Here is a 22,679-nt window from a genome sequence, read left to right as displayed (position 1 = left end):
GAACATAATTTATATAAATAATATTTTTACATCAGGAAGTTTTGAATGGTTGAAATCTATCGTTTCATTTAAGTTTTTAATTAATAATCGCATGATATAGAATATTCCATAATTGTTTTTAAAGTACAAATGTCTGAGTCTGACCCAAACAAAAAAACCAAGCGGTTTCCAGAAGAGAAAAAGGAATAGGGAAAAATTGGAGAAAGAAAAAGAGTTTCTTCGAAATGTTCCTAAGTTAAACTTGTTCTTCAGCTCTTAAAAACCTAGTAATAGTACCGGTACAAGTACATCAACCACAGGCTCTGGCGATTTGACTCATTTGAGTGAAGATCATCCACCGACAAACATGTCTGACTCTGATTTTGACAAAGTTAACGAGTTACCTCAAATTTCTGGAAACTTTCCCATTCCCACATTCTTAGAAACAAAGTCTGTTTTTAGTGACGATCCTGCCGAGTGGATATTGGATGGTTCCCAGGATTCCGTTATTATTATCGAGCACTTCGTACAAAATAGCGTGAAACAAAATATGGATTCCGATTTTTCTTCTTCGAAGCGCCACTACCCAGATAAAACTAGATATCTAACCCTTTCACTTTTCAGTCGAACGTTGCCTAATGGTGAAAAACGATCTCGACCTTGGCTAGTATTTTCGAAAAGCAAAGGTACAGTGTTCTGTGCCCCTTGCAAGATGTTTGGAATATCGGGTTCATCGCTGTCTAATGACGAAGGGTACAACGACTGAAAAAATGGTAATCATAGGATGAAAGAACACGAAAATTCAAACGATCACAGATCAGCATGTGGAAAGCTTTTAGCAAGGAAGAACGCTGGCGGTAGAGTTGACAAGAATCGAGTTCTTCAAACGGAAGAAGAAATAAAATACTGGCATGAAGTTTTGAGGCGAATTGTGGCTGTTATCCGGTCACTATCTGCACGTGGTTTACCGTTTAGAGGTACGCAGGAGAAATTTGGATCTAGAAACGGTGGAAACTATGTCATGACATTAGAACTTTTGGCAGAGTTCGATCCCTTTCTGGACACGCACATAAAAACCTACGGAAACAAAGGATGTGGCACAACATCATACCTTTCGTCTACAGTATGCGAAGAAATTATCGATATCATGGCAGAAAAAGGTGCTAAGCACGATCGTGACTGAGATAAAGCAGGCAAAATATATTTCCATCTCTGTCGATTCGACACCTCACATCTCTCACGTGGATCAACTTTCATTTATAGTACGATATATGTCTGTCGAGGGATTTCCAGTCGAACGATTTTTAAGATTTTTACCAAATTGTGGCCATAAAGCAGAAGATATGGCTAACGTCGTTCTGGAGACCTTAAGAAAATTTGACTTGGATATCTCAAACTGTCGCGGACAGTCTTATGACAACGCAAGCAACATGTCGGGTGTATATTCCGGTCTCCAAGCGAGAATAAAACAAGTAAATCCTCTGGTGGTTTTCGTTCCCTGTTCGGCTCACTCACTGAATCTTGTTGGGACATGTGCTGCCGAGTGTTGTGAGGCTGCTATCACTTTCTTCGGTACTCTACAGGAGTTATACCATTTTTGCTCAGTTTCAACACGCAGATGGGAAGTTTTATTATCTCAACTGAGATCAGATTCAAAAGTTGTGAAGAGCCTTTCTCAGACAAGATGGTCTGCTCGGAGTGACGCCTGCCAGAGGCTCTGTAGCTCCTGGAAAGATATCTTGGCAGCTCTTCAGATAATTGCTAGTAACACAATTGAAAAACTACCTACGCTTCAGGCCTTACAAAATCAATTGACTCTCTGGAAATGTGCTTTCTGGCCCTGCTGTGGAATGATATACTTGAAAGATTTAACAAAGTTAGCAAATCTCTGCAATCTGTGAAAATAGATTTGGGCACGATCGCTGAACTTTATCGGTCTTTGTTAAGATATTTAGAAGATAAGAGAAATGTTGATAACTGTGATCATTATGAGTCGAAGGCTATGGAAACAAGTGGAAACAAATTTATGCATACGATACGAAGAGGACACGTAGGCGAAAATTAAGGTTCGACGAAGTAAAGGGAAACGAGGTCGAACTCTGTGGCAAGGACAGGTTCCGAGTTACTGTTTTTAACGTCATTATCGACAGATTAATTGTAGAGTTACAAAGACGTGGATCTGCTTATGAGGAGTTAAGTAAAAAGTTTGACTTTCTCACGAAACTACATAAATTGGAATCTCAAGACATCCGTGAAGGAGCAAAGAACCTACATACTTTCTATTCGGAGGATTTGGACGCTAATTTCGGAAACGAGTGTCTCCACCTCCGAGCTCATTTAATGTCCTCTGAAGCTATAGGGGAAAAAGACTTATCGTCAATGGAACTGTACTAGTACATTTTGGAAAAGGGCTTTTTGGAAATTTATCCAAATGTAGGAATAGCGCTCCAGATGCTGTTGTGTACCCCAGGGTCAAACTGTTCAGCAGAACGATCATTTTCCGCACTAAAGAGAGTAAAGAATTATTTAAGATCCACTACAGAAGAGAACAGGCTTAATTCACTCTCTGCGTTGTACATAGAGTCCGACATAGTGCAGTCTTCCATTCCTTTTCCGAGAAAAAAGTTCGTCGAAAACCTATGTAATTTTGTAATTATATGTATATAAAATTAAAATGGGTATACAATTAGCTATTTCAGTTTATATAATAATATAGAGCCACGTAGCGGCAAACGTGAGAAGCTCATAAACTGCTGGACTTTCATCTGCTTAGCAGACGCTTTGTATTTTTATTATGGCAAATCGTCCGCTTAGCAGACAAAAATCCAGCAGTCTATGAACTACACGCGTTTGCCACTACGTGACTCTATGTAAACTATATATACTATACTATATTTCTAAAGGGGGGGGGCAGACTCCTTATAGGCCTAGGGGCCCAGGATCTCTAAGTCCGGCCCTGGACACGACGTCATAACCGCTTCTCCATTGGCCAAAACAGGCACGTGATTTTCAGCCGAAGGTCGAAATATCAAACTGGAGTAGATACGGGTTGACCGCCGATTTCCCTCTCGTCTTGAGAAGTTTTCTCTCCCCTTTCGACTTTCTGCGGGTTTGTGAACAGCCGATTTCTAACTTCGTCTTCTACCTTACGCTTTCAACTTAAGATATTTACCATTTTCAACGTCTTTGTGAACGCGGCTTAAGACTATTACACATCGAGATTTGGTATATAAGAGGCTTCGTGTAAACCAAAGTTAAGAAATCATTCGAAACAATGTTTCCATCTTCCTTAATTTTTTTTCTTTACTAAAAAGTCATTAATATTTTTTTTTAATATTGAAATTTACATAAAAATTGTATATTAATAAAAGTAATTATCAAAAATGACAACAAACCGATTTTAAAAGTTAAAGGGAAACTATGAAACTGATGATTTATGTCATTTTTGGAAGCAATTTTTTGCCGTTTGGTCTATGGCAGAATAGTTTTGTTTTTGGAGTTCAAATCCGTTCAGAGTAATATTTTGTTTAACATTTAAGTTATTTAAAAATAAATCCTTAACTAGGAAAACCAACTCAAAACACAAATTAAACAAATGTTTAATACCACTGAGAATGGCTTAATATAAATGGATGGGGTCGGATTTATTTTATTTAAATTCAATATAATTGTATTATAAAAAGGTTATAGTTGTATGAAAAATTTCACCGAAAACTTGTTTTAATTAATATCTACGCTCGTCTAAGTTAAGAGATTATCATCTATACCAATATAACAGGCCACGCAATTTTAATTATTTTATATCTACACCGCAAAATAAGTAGATTTAATAAGATTAATTTTAACGTGATAAGGAGTATTGAAAGCTTGAAGGGAATCACGGACTTTACTATAAGGGGACGGTTTTGGGCTGTAGCTTCCCCAATGCTTTTCGCCCGGTTCTATGATTGTCTGTTTGTCGGGAGGGTCGCAAAAAAGGGGGAAAACACTTTTTTAGATCTTCAAGGTCAGTTCGATGAAAAATTAAATGGCAACCAGTTAGTTCACGCTATGGAGAAAACGAATATATTAATTTTGTTAGTTATTTAAAAAAAATTGTTTTGTTATTTTAGACTAGGTAAATCAAGTGTTATTTTACTCGCTTTTAGAATTAGTTAGATCAAATATGGTTAAAAAACAGTGTATGTAAACTATGTATTCTTTATGCTGTAATAAGGACAATTCAATTAAGCCTAGGTCAATTTCAAGTAGTAAAATTCGGTATTTTCCATATGACGGAATGACCTTGAATAAATTATTTTGAGGTACTGCTAACTTTTTTCCACCCCGCTGAGATGGCCGCAAACGGAATGTGGTCTGACTACAGAAATAGATTGATAAACCGTTCCCTTATAGTAAAGTCCGTGATGGAATGTATGTAACTAATTTATTTGGTGATAATACATGTTTTTTTATCATTTTCCGAAATATTAACCGGTAAATTTCTTTGTTTACATTTTTCCCCCGAAAAAAATCAATTTAAACATGGATAATGATTAACCATCCCCGACGTCTAATTTTGCATTCGCATCGGGCGCGTTTCGAACCTGAGTCCTCCTGCATGACCACAGAACCACCGATACATGCTACGATTCATGGAAAATTATAAGCCGGGAATTGTTAACGTTAAGGTGTTTTAAGTATTTTCTATTACAATTTTCATTACCGTGGGTATATGGATTGACATTTTCGTACAAATCTCGTACACTCGAGATAAAACAATTTTAGAAATCTTGAAATCAGCTTAAACATTCTGAAATCTGGTCGAAAATCAGTTCCAAAATCTCAAAATCGGCCTAAAAACTAGAAATCAACACGGAAATCGTGCTTTGAGATCTCAAAACCAGTTACTGATTTCTAAAATAACTCCCGAGATTCAAAATCCCGTACACAAAATTTTCAAATGTTGGACCATCCGGTATTACACACGTCATCTGTGCGGATACAGAAATATTATAGTACGTGATAATGAATATTTGTAGTAGGTGCGTTGTACGGCGTAATCAGAAATAAGCTCCTGCTTCTAAATATCAGAGTCTTAGCTCAGAAATAAAATCATCATGTTGGAAAAAAAACATATTAAATACAAAAACATTTCTAAGATACTCAATCGATTGATTAAAAAAATTTAGATTTTTAACCGGGTCCACCGGTTTCAGTTTTGTTTAAATCAACTTTTACATACCAAATGCTATAAAAATATTTGTCTTAGTTTAAATTCAAAACCAAAACTTTTTTAACGTTAACGGTAAAATAATAAAAATATAATAACATTTGGGCATTTTTGAAAGACTTTCCTTTAAGCAGTATCATTGTGAAAAAGCAATAGGTTTTATTTAATCTCGTTATCAAATTTTTCTCGGAAATGCAAGAATAAAATTTTGTTCAAGTTCTGTTTGAAACCAATAAACGAAACAGTTTTTCAGACAATTTAAAAGAAATTTCTTCTTTATTCAATAAAAATCGTTCGATTTGCTTATATTTAAAATAAATTTATTTAAACCCAGTAGATCTAGGTCTAAATATTTTTTTAAATTAACGTAATTTTAACGAATTTTATTACTATTGTTTAAATAATTACAAACAAACATTTTATACACGTCAATTACTATAGGTCAATAACTATCGAACGACTATAATTTTATCATAGATACACCAACATTTTGGCCAAATAGTTTAGAAATCCTACAGCCTGGAATCGTGGGAATGGGGATTGCAAATTTCAATGGTCCTTTATGATACAAGTGGACGCTTTGTTTTGGTAAGACGTTTGGAAATACCGCACAACCAATATCATTTCATAGGTATCATTATTTTTAAATACATCTAAACGTTTAACTCACCAAATTCATTGAGAAACAATGCCACAACAAGAATCCAAATCGCCTACTACTTATAAGACGAGATAAACATTTTGCACAAAGCGACAACCGACAAACTCAGATAGCACACTTATCAAATTATAACTGATGTTCTTCCTCGATTTTCTTCCTGGGTACAGCAAGCAGATATTGAGAATATTTCAAAATAGGTCTATTCATTCCGTCTATTCTTAAGAAAACTGTTATGAATATTAAAATTAATAAATTTAATTTATTTTAACTCTATACCGCAAATACCTCGATTTTTTTGCTCGGTGACGCGTCTACTGACCGCGATAAGGCCCGCTTGCTTTCAGCCTCCTCAAAGGAATCGGGTGCTTGGCTGAACACTCTACCGTCGCCATCTTTGGGCACTCATTTAGATGATGATTCTTTTAGAATCGCGGTCGGCCTTCGGTTGGGAGCCGAAATCTGCGTGCCTCATACGTGTATTTGCGGGGGTCATGTTGATTCCTTCGGCACCCACGGTTTAAGCTGTAAACGCAGTGCGGGTCGCTTGTCGCGTCATGGTGCCGTGAACGACATCCTGAAACGCGCCCTCGTGTCGGCCGGAGTTCCCTCCGATCTCGAGCCGCGCGGCCTCTCTCGCGATGACGGTAAACGCCCGGACGGGATGACTAAGGTTCCATGGTCGGGTGGCAAATCGTTGGTGTGGGACTTCACCTGTACGGACCCGCTAGCGCCTTCTTATTTGGCCAATTCCTCTACAGCCCCTCTCTGGGCCACCACCCAGGCTGAGAAGAGGAAAATAGCTCCGTGGAATACCTCGTCTAACGTATTGCGATAGCCGTGCAACGGGGTAACGCTGCTTCCATTTTGAGCACGTTTCCTCCGGGAGCTTCGTTGGCGGTCTATATAGATAATCTATTTTAATGTCTTTTTCTTTTTTGCTAAATATTGTAAAACGGATAAATAAAGTGTTGTCATTATTTTAGGCCTAAAAAAAGATAGTACTATATTGTATTATTCTTGTGATACTCGTAAAATAAACTCTATAATTTATTTTCAATTTTGGAGAATGCTTTAGAAACTAGGCCGTATGAATGTGCCAAGTACATTTTATTAACAATAGTGTCATAGCATACTTAAACCCTAGGCTCTTAGAGAATGTTATTAAGAATTAACACTTCGACCCTTATAATTGATAACAATGAAGCCTTTGGTGAAATCGGCAGGAAACATTGGGGAAATGAGGCGACCAACTTTATGCGCGACACGATTTTCGAACTTAAGAGAGCAAGTGTTTAATTAAACCAAGTATCAGAGACTTATGGAATGTTATATAATATTAATTATATTATGTAAATAATATTTTGTTTAATCTCAAACGATGAATACTTCAAATTCTGCAAAGTTTTTGAGCTCCAGATACTTTTTCAAAAGTGAATCTTTGAAATATTTAATGTGAAAAACTAAACAGGACCACTGCGCCTCGTACGGAGACCCGCCACCCCACAGCAGGCTATCCAATCCCCCGAGGCGGCCAGTTTGACCAGACCCTCTACGTAATCCTGAGCCGAAACCCAGTTTCCAGCCCATACCTGACCGTAGTCGAGGGTGGAGATAGGACCATTTGATCATAGCTAACATCTCCCAATGCACCACCGCCCTTATGGGTTGACTCCTCGGTAAAGTCACCATTTATTGCACACTCTGACCCGTTAAGGGCCATATACAGTTTAACACTTGAAGTATTGTCGAGAACTAAGAAATTTCTGGTAAATGTTAGCAGGCTTATTAATTTCTTTGCTAATCGACAGTAAGCTACCGCCCTCTATGTACGTTTTTATACAAAACACCAAGGAACAAACTAGAGAGTGCATCGTGAGCCCTATCCTATCCTTCTATGCGCTCTATCTCAATAGCTGCATTAAATACATTTTTATCATTGGAAAGTTTAAGAACTGGCACACTTTTGGTAATTATTTCACTTTTTTTAATATAAATTTGGGTACCCGTGTTCTAACATGGTTGCTAGATATTTATGATTATCCCAAGTGTTAGTCGAAGTAAGTGCTACTTTTTAATGCCCATAAAAACAAACAAATTAAACAACAAATTCATATTTATCGTTGTAATTTAAATCACGGAATTTAGTTCCTTAAATTCCTTATAGTTCCGCATTTCAAATGTCAAAGTTAATAAGATAGGACATTTACAATTGAAGATTCCGTAAGAAATTAATAGCTTGAGTCACTTTTTTTCATTTAGGACATCATCACTCTTTAGTTGGGTTTCATTACGCAGTTGTTTACTATAGTTTAACTCAATGACTTTCGTTACGGATCTATCTTTTTTCTTTTGATCTTTTATTTAAATTTAGACCCATAGAGTTCCAAATTGATATAGTAATTTTTGTCTTGGTAAAGAAATACTCATTCTTAAATAACTAAAATTAAAGAAAACTCCTGACGTTAAAAGTATTTTTATTTAAAACCTTCCCTTACAAAAAAGTCTTAAGAATTCTTAAGAAATTTCAAGGGGGCTTGCAGGAGCTTTTACAAGTTTGAACGTTGGGAAAAAATTTCCCAAGAGTTCTTAAGAAAATCAAACGGAAGTTTTGGGAATATCCATCTTGGGGAAAAATAGGTTATTTTGGTATTAAGAATTCTTAAGGAAATTCAAGGGAAGTTTTGAGATTAACCGTCTTGGGAAAATAATTAATTTTGGTATTAAGAATTCTAAAAGAAATTAAAGGGAAGTTTTGAGAATATCCGTCTTGGGAAAAAAAGGTAATTTCGGTATTAAGAATTCTTACGGAAATTCAAGGGAAGTTTTGAGTTCATCCGTTTTGGGAAAATAATTAATTTTGGTATTAAGAATTCTTAAGGAAATTAAAGGGAAGTTTTGGGAATAATCGTCTTGGGGGAAAAATAAGTAATTTTGGTATTAAGAACTCCTAGCACTTTGGAAAAAGTAAGCATTTTGTATAAAAAAAATAAGAATTCCTACGAAATTAACCGCTTTTATAAAATTGGGTTGAAAATATTGTGTTTTACAGCTGCTGGTATAGAAAGAATAAAAAGCTGCTTATTTATTTTTAAACATTCGTTTTGCGACAAGGAAATAACGTTTAGCTTAATCGAATAAATTCCATTTTTTGTTAAATAAGCTTAACATATTAATTTCCATCTAGTTCTATGTTAGTTTAAACAAATTGGCAAGCTTGCCAAAATCTACCTCTCCTCGGAAGAATTTGTCCTAGTGTGTATTAACTACTGAACACGGTACCCAATGATATTCCGCCATCAAAAGCGTTCCACAGAAATTATCCCAGTGCTATCCCAACCAGCAGATTTTTTTATTTTAATTATAAATATTAAAAATGTTATTGTATTAAACAAATTTCCAATATCAATAGAACAAAAAACCAACTTTAGACCCAAAATGTTATTAAATTGCCAAAGCAACAAAATGAGAAATATAAAATAAAAATTTAAAATTATTAGAACGCTCACGAAACGTAAAATATACGCGAAAGAAACTATTTCACAGAGAAAAACCAGCCCATTGTATTATAGATCTTAAACAATCAAATTTATATGGAAAAACCAAAGTTAAAGCGAAAACCACAACTGTAAGTGAAAGCACTAATAAAAACTGCGTGGGCTCATGACGACAACCCAACAAAGCCGAATTATCCTCACAATATCAACAAACAAGAAAAATATATAATAATTACCCAACTAAGTAACAAGTTTATTAAAGTACTTAGGAATCAAGAAGAATTCCATCTAAATACCCACAGTAATAAACATTGTATTCACAGAAATATGTAATAAAAAATTAAAATAATAACGCAATCAAACAACATGGTAATTCCAATACTTAGAAATCCAGAAAATGTCAATCCATATACCCACGGTAATGAAAATTGTAATAGAAAAAACCAAAAACACCTTACGGTTAACAATTCCCGGCTTATAACGCACACAAAAAAGCGCATATCTCAAAATATAAAACCAACGTAACCACATTAATCACGTAACTCGGCATTTCAACAATGTCCACACTATCAACGCTATCTCTGTTCGTGTCCTCAAGTCCCTTAATGGAGATCGCCCCTTTAGAGTTACCGAAGAGAACCGTCTAATTTTTAAATTGGGAACTGAACACCCATTCGGATTGAACGAAAAACTCTCGTTCCGTTAGTTTTGTCGCGTTTACTTTTGGTCTATTTTTATATATATATATATATGTATGTGTGTATATGTATATGCATATGTGTGTGTATATATGTATATATATATGTGTATGTATATATTTTCAAATTGTATTTGTTCCTCTTTGAAAAATTGTTTAAGGTTTTGTCATTTTGTTTTCGGTAATTTTAGCTTATTCCTCTCCACTTGTAAATTTAATTTTAGCGGTTTCTCTCATTTGTTTGCGCGTTCCTTCTGGCGCGTTTTCTGGCGCGTGCTTTTATTTATTTATTCTTTCAAATATTAGTGTTAAATCTTGTACCCGCCTTGAGGGCATATATTGCCGAAGTACCACGGTTTTCTCTTATTAAAATAACGGTTATTTCTACCAAGTTTATGTGTATTTTGTAAATGTTCGACCGTTGGTGGCTTCTCATGTTAAATCACACATTTAAAGCCGATAAGAAAACACGTAAAATAAATTAAGAAGTTACGAGTAAAGTAAGCTAAACGAAAAAAGCGCGTGTTATACCACTTGAAATTGTATTCATAAATGAATTTTACCGGTTCAAAAGTATATCAATAAACGTCAAACCAACGCCACCGCATTAATACAACTATATCTAAGTCGATATGAAAACCCGTAAATGAGCCTACCTGACACACTTATGGATCAAAATTATAGATTTATGCTATTGCGTTTGGTTTCAGGTTTTACAGAGTTATCATGTAAAATAATCTAAATTTTAAATCTCTGCTGACTGCGCTAAAACAAGATTTGACCTTTAAAATTTCATACGTAAACAAATTTAGACTTTAAAAACTATAAATATATTCTTCCGCTTAAGCTGAGTTTATAATTTTCAATGAACCGTAACATGTATCGGTGGTTCTGTGGTAGAACGTCTGCCTGTCATGCAGGAGGACTCGGGTTCGAATCCCGCTCGATGCGATCGCAATTGATACTAAGAACAGTTGGTGGAAATCCTGCCAGTTGGACGTTGAAACGTTAACCGTAGGCATCAGCACTCGGTCCGACCCGAAAGTCAAGAAGAAGAAGTTGACGATAAAATATCCAAACATTCAAAAAGGAAAACCCAACAAACTCATCACCCACAACCGCCAAAACGGAATTTCTCCAGACAACGAAGAATCAAATCAACGAAGATTCATATTTTAAACATTTATTTTTAGAATAAATAAACATTGTGAGGTGAAGGGAATTTCTTTTGGAAATTTCAATGAGAAATGTTACGAATTCCTCTTCAAATGTTCTTAAGAAATTCTTAGGAGCGGGCATGGGAAAAAGGTGCCAAACTTCCCAATGTTTCCCAAGGGGAACTCATAAGAAATTCCCAAACATTTTCGTTAGAAATGTTCTTAAGATTTCTTAAGATATTTTTCGTAAGGGTTAAAAAAAATATTTTTACAAACATTATTTATAGCCGTTGATGTTGTTAATAGCGGCGTAGGAACTTATCACACTATATTAACACTTTGGGCGGCGTCTCACCCTAAAGGTCGATACTGGCTTGCTCTGGAAGAAAAGTTGTACGGTAAAACGCCTTGCCTCGCAATGAGATCTCGCACCACCAGAAAAACTTTCTGGGGCCGCTTCTTAAAACACCTGTTCCGGTTAAAAGAATTACTCTGCATCGTGAGCTGTGCGTGAAAATTCAGAGTATTGATGTGACACAAAAAAGTAAATTGATAAAATTGTCTGATGTTCCATAAATTATCTGATGAAATGGCTGCATGTAACCATTTTGGGAAAACGTTTTAACCCTTACTTTTTGCAGCCACAGATTCTGAGTAAAGTGACGTTATAGTCTTACTCTTCTTACTCTACAACCTCAAAGGGTTACTCTTCTTACTCTACAACGACATCCCAGAACTTGCGATAAGTATATCATCTTAATTTACAGATCATTGACCATTTTTTCATAGTGGGCCATTGATCAGATCGGCGGGTTTTGACAGCTAAAAATTAACCATTACATTTAACATTTTGATATTTCGAAGGTACGTGTAATATCTAGTTTATATTTCGATTTTCCCTACAAATACTGTTATATTATTTGCAAACTAATATTGTCACAATGTATCCAGGCTGTTCAAAAAGCAATGTCTTTGCGATGATTCGCGTACGAATTTGTGTCACGTCGAGGCTGTGACGAATAGAAACTCGCCTTCAAGTCTGGGTCACGAAAATATTTCTGTAGACTCTAGGACGAATTATAATGTAGCCTTACGTTTTATTTTACCTGTTTCCCATACCACTCAGATATATTATATTCTTAAAGTCAATGGTTTTCTTTTAATTAGTTTTCGATTTTTCCATTCAATTAGAAAAAATTCAAATGTACACCACGGTTCATAAGAGTTTCACGGGGCCTACTGAGAACTTAACATCACCACTGTATCGGAAACTGCTAGTCTATAGCGTAATTATTGAGTTTCGGAAGAGAAAAACTCATCACCCGAGACTTTACGTAAGCAAAATAAATACCAAATTAGTGCGATAACAAGCTCGAAAACATTTTGAGTTTGTTTATCGTTAATTTTATGTTCACATTCAATTATGTACCCATTATTTTGCAAACGTAAGTAGTTTTTGTTTAAAGAAAACCGTTTAAATTGTCGTTAAGCCTTGGATAATCCCTAACAGTTAGCTAGCACTTCCAAATACTAGTAACAGTTCGGGGAGATTTCTCAGTACTTAATCAGGTAACGATTTATATGGTCATTGGGAAAACGAACCATCCTTAAAGGAAAAGCGTCAGAAAATAGGTGTAAGATGTTGCCATACTTATGATTTTTATGTTACTTGCGATTTAATGAGTAAAATGTTCACGGGGAACTGTAACCCATTTCCAAATAGGGCTCAAAGGACCTATTAAAAACAGTTCTAATAATGGTGTATATTTCACCAGTGATATTTTGGTGTTTGAACGCAGGATTTTACTCAACCCGGTTCATTAGGCTTTATGATCTGAAACGAGTAAGATATATATTATTTAGTAATTCTGTTTAGACCTAAACTGAGACTTCGACACTTTTCTTTAGTTTAATTTACCAAAATCTAAAATTTTTATAAAACCATAACAGAAAAATATTAAAATGATTTAATTTTTAAAATAATCCGAAGTTATTTACGATCACAATTATTATCAGTGACGCATCTTCCTGAAAAAATATTTGAGGTGTAATATTACGTGCACTTTAAAGGATTGGAAATAAATCTGCCGGGCCTACGTGTTCAGCGGCGGAAGCTTGTATGACTTGGAAGAACCTCTCTTGGGTCTACTGGAGTTTTGCTCTGCCGGATCTATGCAAGTTGCAAATTTTACGGCATTAGTTTTACATAGATATATAGTGAAAATGTATTTACTCTGAATTATTGGATAGGTAAACATTTTTGAAATAAGTTTGCTAGGATTTTCTTCAAACTATTAAAACTTCGAAGCTCTGTCCGTGGCAGCTATATCAATATTTTATCAATGCCCAAAAGCATAGGTTAAGGGGATACCCATAAATAATTTGAAGAGTTAATATAGAACTATCATTACCCTATGTGGCCCTTTTTACATTATTAGGTGCGGTTACTTATTCCTGATTAAATATATTAATTTTGGTATCTAACTGTAACGTTTTTAGAGAAGGAAAATTATGGTAATTTCAATATGTCAAATTATTTAGACTGCAGTATCATTAAATTTAATCCAATTGCGACAAGAAGAAAAGCTAATTTCGGAACTAAGTCTTACCTTCGGTTTTTAAAGGAACAGATACAGCTGCAGATTCAGTGGCTTCTTTGCGAATTTGTTGCCTTCCATTTTTATCCTTAGCTTTTCTTGGACGATTTCGAGATACTCTGCTGCTACATTCTTTACCTTGGGGTGAATTCCTTTTTACAGAGACGGAAGTGGTAGCTAACTCCTCGCTTGCACGAGCAGATCTAGCCTCGTGGTCTGGCAAACTGATCAACAATCCCTTCTCCGTAGAAACATTCGGGTGTTGCTGTCTCAGTGCGACAGATAGGAACGACGAAAGTATTATACGACGGTTCCACTATACTTTGATACTTCTTAAAAGAAGCATTGCATTTGGAACTCTGCGAAGGCGGAAAATACGTTTGTTGATCCGAGACTTGAAAGTGAGCTAGTAAACCTTCAGAGTCTGATAATTCAGAAAACTGACTCCCTACAACAGCTTTAGAGGCTATAGCCGGATAATTGTTGTCCACCTGATGTTGGTTCTTTAAAGTAGGCTTAATACCATCGGCGTCTGGTAAGTCGTTAGAATTAACTTCAATCGCATTGGATTTAGCTACACGATTCCAAACGGTATGAACGGTTTTGTATGTCTGATATTCTTTTTTTTCTTCAGTTCTAAAGACAAAATCGACCACATCAGGAACGGTGTCGTGTTTCACATTGAGTTGCTCAGTATCTCGGGTAATTTCTTTCGTAGCACTATCTTCCGTTTTCAAGTCGCTATCAATTTCCAATTCGGTCGCTTGTGATTTTTTATGAATTTCATCGATTCCAGCAGCAGAATCCTTCTCTGAGGATTCTACCGTTAAGCGACGATTTGGTTTTAGTGATTTGCCCTCACGCAACGGATTTTCTACAACTGGTCCGGCTTGAAATGGTTTCTTTGAATAGGTCGAGTTTCTTGCTTTAGACGTATTGGCAATTAAAGACTCCTTCAAGGTAATCCGGGAATCTTTCTGCTTATTTTCCACGACCTCTAGTTCCTTTTTATTATCTTCTTCCGGTCTACGCGAACCCAAGCCTGCACTTTTAAAACCATTCCATTTGACAGCCATAAAGCTGGGACCGATACTACGACGTACTTTGGCTGACTCCTCCCCCGTTTCGGGGTTTCCTAACTGAAGAGGGTTGTCAAGACTAGCCGAAACTAGTTTCTTTCGAGCATTATGTAAATTAAAGTGAACGATTCTATCATTTCCTAAAGACGCTTTTTCCTTCTGGCGTTCATCATGTCCCTCTGTAACTAGTGCTCCTTGATCCTTGGAGTATTGATAAGTATCTTCTAGAATGGGTTTATAAAAAATTTCCATCAAGTTATATCAAAAATATATACTTTATCAACAACGTCGAGAGTCACGTGAACATTTTAGACGTTCAACTTTTCCCGTTTGTTTTTCGGAGTCAAATACTTAACAACTTCAAGACGGCTGCCATATTAATGTCGAGCTTACGTGACACGTCGTAATATATTTAAAGTGTTTAAATAAAATTACTGATAATTATAATTTTCCACTTCAAGAAATTGAGACAGAGTTATGACAACTTATTGTTTATCTAGCACCCGGGCACACGAAGAAACGAATGGCCTTTAGCTAGGGAAAGGTATGCCGCCAAAATAAGAGATTCCGCATTCCGTGAACGTGAAAACCTTAGGCAACGGTTCTCTTAGCGTACTAAACCATCGATTAATTATATAACTTATGATTCTTACGCAGGGACGTATTAACCATTAGGAGGAGTAGGCACGTACCTAGGGCGATATTTTTCTAGGGGAGCCAAAATTATGAGTCTCTGATAACCCCCCCCCCCCCCCCGTCGAAGTACTTGGCTGGCTCCTACTTAGCTGACAATGCCAATTGTTGAGAAGTGGCAATTGTTTTGGTGCCTAGAGGCACCGAAAGGGTTAATTCACCATTGTTCTTAAGTCACTTTTGATACTAACGTATTACTTCAAAATTTATAAATATTTGTTCCGGTATGCCTACAGGTTCGTGAGCTTGCAGAAGAGATGGTTGGTGCACATTTCCTGGAAGCATTTCGTCTATAAATCGCAATAAAAAGTCGCCAGCTGACTTTATCAGTAGCTTTTATTTAAAGGAAAATAATGGGTGACGTCGACATATGACGCGCCGATATTGCTCTTTAGTCAACTTTTCTTTATCTCTAAATAACAACCGGGCCTAATTCTTTCTTTTAAACGCAAGCAACCTTTTTAAAAAGCGCGCATAACGATCTTGAAATTTCAAATCTTTGTGCGAGTCTATTAAAATCCTCGAACATCTTTTTAAGATTTTCAATACAAGCTATGATCGAACCCGGGCTGCTATTGCTGCAAAGCGACAGTGCTAACCACTTCACCACCTTGCCATTATAATTAAATTTACTTTAGTTTAGTTTTCTTGCAGAATATGAAATTCACACTTTTGAAATGTGCGGAACACCTTACTACAGCCGCAGGTGCACTTCCATCTGCTGTTACACTCGATAGTCTTTCACTAAACGCCGGGCTGGAAGAAAGCTCTGTGAAAGTAAACGTTCAAACTGTGAAATCGGAGTAAGTAATTATTAAAGTATTAAGAAAGCTTAAGAAAAGCGCTCTTTAAGTTTAAACAATGACGTCGGGTGTACCTCGTCGTTAGAGGAGAAACATCCATTAAAATCGGTTAAGCGCTATTTCAGTACGCCAAGGTCCGTAACACAATCAAATACGTTTACAATAGAAATCTTTACAAATTTCACACCTTTAGCTAACAACGAATTAATAATGTCTTTAGAACAAGTGTTATCTAAGGGTACGAGTGTTGTCGAAAATACAATTATTCGTTTCTTCGTGTGCCCGGGTGCTAGATAAACAATAAGTTGTCATAACTCTGTCTCAATTTCTTGAAGTGGAAAATTATAATTATCAGTAATTTTATTTAAACACTTTAAATATATTACGACGTGTCACGTAAGCTCGACATTAATATGGCAGCCGTCTTGAAGTTGTTAAGTATTTGACTCCGAAAAACAAACGGGAAAAGTTGAACGTCTAAAATGTTCACGTGACTCTCGACGTTGTTGATAAAGCTTATAGTGCTCTGCTTAACCTCTCTAGTATTTGCTTAAACGTTTAATTTGTAACTTTCTGTACAGAGAGTCAATCAATATCGCGAATTCAAATATTTTGGATGATTTCTCTGAACTGATCAACCAGGGAACGTTGCTGTCCAACAAAACTCTCGTAGAAAGGATGTCTCCAAAGCCACTGAATTCAATCGATGAAACTCCCGGAGACCAGCCCGGTTTACTGTCTATAATTTCAAACACTGGTAATATGGTATTATTAATGTTTGTGTTCTTTCGTGTCCTATAAAGCGAAGAAACATGACCAGAGATTGTCGACCACTTAAATTAACTTGGCTTTTATCGAATACAGCTTTATGCAGGTCGGGGAACACTTTAAAATTATTACTTAAGTAAAAAGGTCCGTTAAATAATATGATAATGTTAATTAAATATTGAACGGCGTATTTTAAAATTAGGAACAAATATTTTAAACACATTTAAGTGACATGTCGACCACCTTTTTCCCAAGCATATGTTGTATAACAAATTCAATGATAAATAAATGCAGCCCAGTACACTTATGATCGTGATAGATCCCGACATAAAACGTTTTGTAGACGTATATTTTCCACCAAAATCCTACAGCGGTTTTTGGGTTTTTTTAAAATCTATTCCAAATTTCAAAATATGCGTGCAGACTAAGATGTTTTATTTAATGGAAATTGAATTTGGGGATATCTCTTAGACCATGCCGTTAAAAGTATCATTATACGTACCTGCATGATTTTGAGAAGAACCAGCTTAAAAGTATTAGCTAACTTGTGGAAGAATGCAAGATTTAAGATCCAGAATGTATTAGTTAAAATAAGTGAAAACGGGGTGAAAATGTATTCCGACTTTAGAATAAAGTATATATTTTTGATATAACTTGATGGAAATTTTTTATAAACCCGTTCTAGAAGATACTTATCAATACTCCAAGGATCAAGGAGCACTAGTTACAGAGGGACATGATGAACGCCAGAAGGAAAAAGCGTCTTTAGGAAATGATAGAATCGTTCACTTTAATTTACATAATGCTCGAAAGAAACTAGTTTCGGCTAGTCTTGACAACCCTCTTCAGTTAGGAAACCCCGAAACGGGGGAGGAGTCAGCCAAAGTACGTCGTAGTATCGGTCCCAGCTTTATGGCTGTCAAATGGAATGGTTTTAAAAGTGCAGGCTTGGGTTCGCGTAGACCGGAAGAAGATAATAAAAAGGAACTAGAGGTCGTGGAAAATAAGCAGAAAGATTCCCGGATTACCTTGAAGGAGTCTTTAATTGCCAATACGTCTAAAGCAAGAAACTCGACCTATTCAAAGAAACCATTTCAAGCCGGACCAGTTGTAGAAAATCCGTTGCGTGAGGGCAAATCACTAAAACCAAATCGTCGCTTAACGGTAGAATCCTCAAAGAAGGATTCTGCTGCTGGAATCGATGAAATTCATAAAAAATCACAAGCGACCGAATTGGAAATTGATAGCGACTTGAAAACGGAAGATAGTGCTACGAAAGAAATTACCCGAGATACTGAGCAACTCAATGTGAAACACGACACTGTTCCTGATGTGGTCGATTTTGTCTTTAGAACTGAAGAAAAAAAAGAATATCAGACATACAAAACCGTTCATACCGTTTGGAATCGTGTAGCTAAATCCAATGCGATTGAAGTTAATTCTAACGACTTACCAGACGCCGATGGTATTAAGCCTACTTTAAAGAACCAACATCAGGTGGACAACAATTATCCGGCTATAGCCTCTAAAGCTGTTGTAGGGAGTCAGTTTTCTGAATTATCAGACCCTGAAGGTTTACTAGCTCACTTGCAAGTCTCGGATCAACAAACGTATTTTCCGCCTTCGCAGAGTTCCAAATGCAATGCTTCTTTTAAGAAGTATCAAAGTATAGTGGAACCGTCGTATAATACTTTCGTCGTTCCTATCTGTCGCACTGAGACAGCAACACCCGAATGTTTCTACGGAGAAGGGATTGTTGCAAGGAGAACATCAAGGACCAAAATGAGATCACCTGACTTGATCAGTTTGCCAGACCACGAGGCTAGATCTGCTCGTGCAAGCGAGGAGTTAGCTACCACTTCCGTCTCTGTAAAAAGGAATTCACCCCAAGGTAAAGAATGTAGCAGCAGAGTATCTCGAAATCGTCCAAGAAAAGCTAAGGATAAAAATGGAAGGCAACAAATTCGCAAAGAAGCCACTGAATCTGCAGCTGTATCTGTTCCTTTAAAAACCGAAGGTAAGACTTAGTTCCGAAATTAGCTTTTCTTCTTGTCGCAATTGGATTAAATTTAATGATACTGCAGTCTAAATAATTTGACATATTGAAATTACCATAATTTTCCTTCTCTAAAAACGTTACAGTTAGATACCAAAATTAATATATTTAATCGAAGTTTTAATAGTTTGAAGAAAATCCTAGCAAACTTATTTCAAAAATGTTTACCTATCCAATAATTCAGAGTAAATACATTTTCACTATATATCTATGTAAAACTAATGCCGTAAAATTTGCAACTTGCATAGATCCGGCAGAGCAAAACTCCAGTAGACCCAAGAGAGGTTCTTCCAAGTCATACAAGCTTCCGCCGCTGAACACGTAGGCCCGGCGGATTTATTTCCAATCCTTTAAAGTGCACGTAATATTACACCTCATATATTTTTTCAGGAAGATGCGTCACTGATAATAATTGTGATCGCAAATAACTTCGGATTATTTTAAAAATTAAATCATTTTAATATTTTTCTGTTATGGTTTTATAAAAATTTTAGATTTTGGTAAATTAAACTAAAGAAAAACTTTCAAGACTCATTCATTGAATAACGTAGCTAGTGCTTCGTCTACGTCAACGCGCAATTAAAGTGTCGAAGTCTCAGTTTAGGTCGAAACAGAATTACTAAATAATATATATCTTACTCGTTTCAGACACTGTTAAAAATTACTGTAGCTTCCTGTTAAATTCCTGTTAAATTTTAACAGGTAAATTCCAGTACCAACTTTTACCGTTAGAGGTACTAGGTAGTTGCTGTACGCAACAGCTATAGTCCTGTTCGTCGATTAACCGTTATATTAACAGTAAATTTTCGGTAATACCGTGTAACCGACGGCTTGAGCCCGCCATCTTGTGGAGGTCGCAGTTTTCACTAGTTTCAAAGTGTAACGGCTTTGCTGTGGTGCAATTGAAGATGATCGTATCACGGAACACAAATTATCATCAAATACAAAATAGTGAGTAGAATTTTAAATTTCATTATTTTAAAGTAATAATTAAGTTAATAATGGGGCCATTTTAGTTAAGTAGATATTTGTATTGTGTATTTGGTCAAGAATGTATTTATTTATGCTTGATTGGTATAAACAAATCGCCTAGGCTTAACTCAAAAACGCGTCAATTTTTAAATTATCCCGTTAAACGCTATAATTTAAAACTTTAATTATGATTCTGAGTGATAAATTTGTATATATTATAGTTATCACTTTGAAGCAAAATAGCAGTTAAAAAACACTTAGCCAACTTAATACTGTAATATATACAAATATTTCACCCAGAATCTCAATTATTGAAACTAAAAATATTTAGCATAGCTATTATATTATATTATATTATTACCCTAGTCAGACTTAGGGAAGGTTGTTTTAAGTTATCATTCAAATGAATTTTGGAAAAAATTTGCTTTAGCTTTTAAGTATATTTTACACGATGATGGATACCAAAATTTCAAACTTAAATTTAGTAAAAGCTGGCTAAATTAAATTTTTTCACTCGTTAACATATTCAGTGGGTGAACAGAAGACTTCGCTCTGAAAACACTGAAGCTTCCATCAGTTCAGTAACTTTACCATATGAAAATTTTTCATCAGGTCAATTGAACCAAAAACATTTTCTACGTTATTAGTACTTGGCACAGCTATTCTGACTTGAACCTGGTTTTTTTAATGCTTGTTGGGTTGAATGGATAAATTACTTCAGCTTTTATATAAATTATATAGGTAGGATAGAAAAAAATCTTATTCAAAAGCTGAAGTATATTTTTTTATTTAACACCATCACTTAAAACAACCTTGCCCAAGTCTGATAAGCTGCGTTGGGTAATTTTTCGATTCAATAATTGTAATTCTGGGAAAAAAATTGCATGCAATTAAGTTATCACATTGAAAGAAGCTTCAGTGTTTTCATAGTGAAATGTAAGGGAAGTTGGCTTTAAATATAGTGGAAAATTACCTTTGTTATTCTATGTTCACCCATTGAGTATGGTAGCAGATGAAACAAAATTAATTAGCCAAACTAATACTGTAATATATGCAAAGTTTTCACTCAGAATCAAAATTATTGAATCCAAAAAATATTTAGCTATTTTATTATTACCCTACAGAGCTATTCAGACTTAGGGAAGCTTGTTTTAAGATAAGTTAAAAATGAATTTGGAAAAAAAAATTGCTTGAGCTTTTAAATTTACGATACAGATTGGATCACATTTAATGTGATGATTCTGAGTGAAAAATTTGCATAAGTCAAAGTTATTGGATTGCAGGAAACTAGTGTTTTCAGGGTGAAATTTAAGGGAAGTTGCCGTTAAATATAGTTGAAAATTATCTTTTTAAGTCTGTATTCACCCAATTAATATGTTAGGAAGTGAAAAAATTTCATATAGCAAGCTTTTATTAAATTTTATTTTGAAATTTTGGTATCCACCCTTTATCATATATTTAAAAGCTCAAGCATTTTTTTTTCCAAATTCATTTTAACCAAATCTTAAAACAAGCTTCCCTACACATAACTGAACCAAGAAATATTTATCTACGTTATTAGTACTCTACACAACTACTCTGACTTGCACAAGGTTTTTAAAGTGATGGTTAAATTAGAATCAAAAAAATAAATTATTTCAGGTTTTATATAAATGCATGTAATAAAGTTATCACATTGAAAGAAGCTTCAGTGTTTTCATAGTGAAATGTAAGGAAAGTTGGCTTTACATATAGTGGAAAATTTCCTTTGTTATTCTATGTTCACCCATTGAGAATGGTAGGAGGTAAAAATAAAATTAGCCAGCCTAATTCTGTAATATATGCAAAATTTTCAATAAGAATCACAATTATTAAACCCAAAAAATATTTCGCTATTTTTTTATTACCTTACAAAGCTAGTCAGACTTAGGGAAGCTTGTTTTAAGATATGGTTAAAATTAATTTGAAAAAAAAATGCTCGAGCTTTTAAATGATACAGGGTGGATACCAAAATTTAAGAAAAGCTTGCTAAATGAAATTTTTTCACTTCCTAACATATTCAATGGGTGACCACAGACTGAAAAAGATAATTTTCAACTATATTGAAAGGCAACTTCCCTTAATTATCACCCTGAAAACACTGAAGTTTCCTTCAATCCAATAACTTTAACATATGCAAATTTTTCACTCGAATCATCACATTAACTGAACCAAGAAATAATTATCTCTGTTAATAGTACTCTACACAGCTATTCAGACTTGCAAAGTTTTTAAAGTGATGGTTAAATTGGAATAAAAACAATGATATGTAAATGATATAGGGTGGATACAAAATAAAATCTTATTTAAAAGCTGAAGTAATTTTTTTTTTAAATTTAACACCATCACTTAAAAACAACCTTGCCAAAGTCTGAATACCTGTGTTGGGTAATTTTAAAGTGGTTACGTATTTTTTCTCTTCAATAATTGTGATTCTGGAAAATAAAACTGCATATAATAAAGTTATGGCAGAGAAGGAAGTTTCAATGTTTT

General features: G+C 35.2%; 1 protein-coding gene across 1 annotated transcript; it reads left to right on the top strand.

Annotated features, from left to right (window-relative positions):
* The first annotated feature begins 763 nt into the window (after positions 1-763).
* On the top strand, positions 764-1,162 carry LOC149956108 (uncharacterized). Its single transcript, XM_090166763.1, has one exon. It carries the CDS (start codon positions 764-766, stop codon positions 1,160-1,162), a length of 399 nt encoding a protein of 132 aa, XP_090022889.1.
* The last annotated feature ends 21,517 nt before the right edge of the window (positions 1,163-22,679 follow it).

This window comes from Leiobunum rupestre, chromosome 2, assembly GCF_980474605.1.
Source record: "Leiobunum rupestre chromosome 2, qqLeiRupe1.1.hap1, whole genome shotgun sequence".
Lineage (NCBI taxonomy): Eukaryota > Metazoa > Arthropoda > Arachnida > Opiliones > Sclerosomatidae > Leiobunum > Leiobunum rupestre.
Note: the sequence above shows the minus strand (reverse complement) of the source record. Positions and strands in the feature narration are given on the sequence as shown.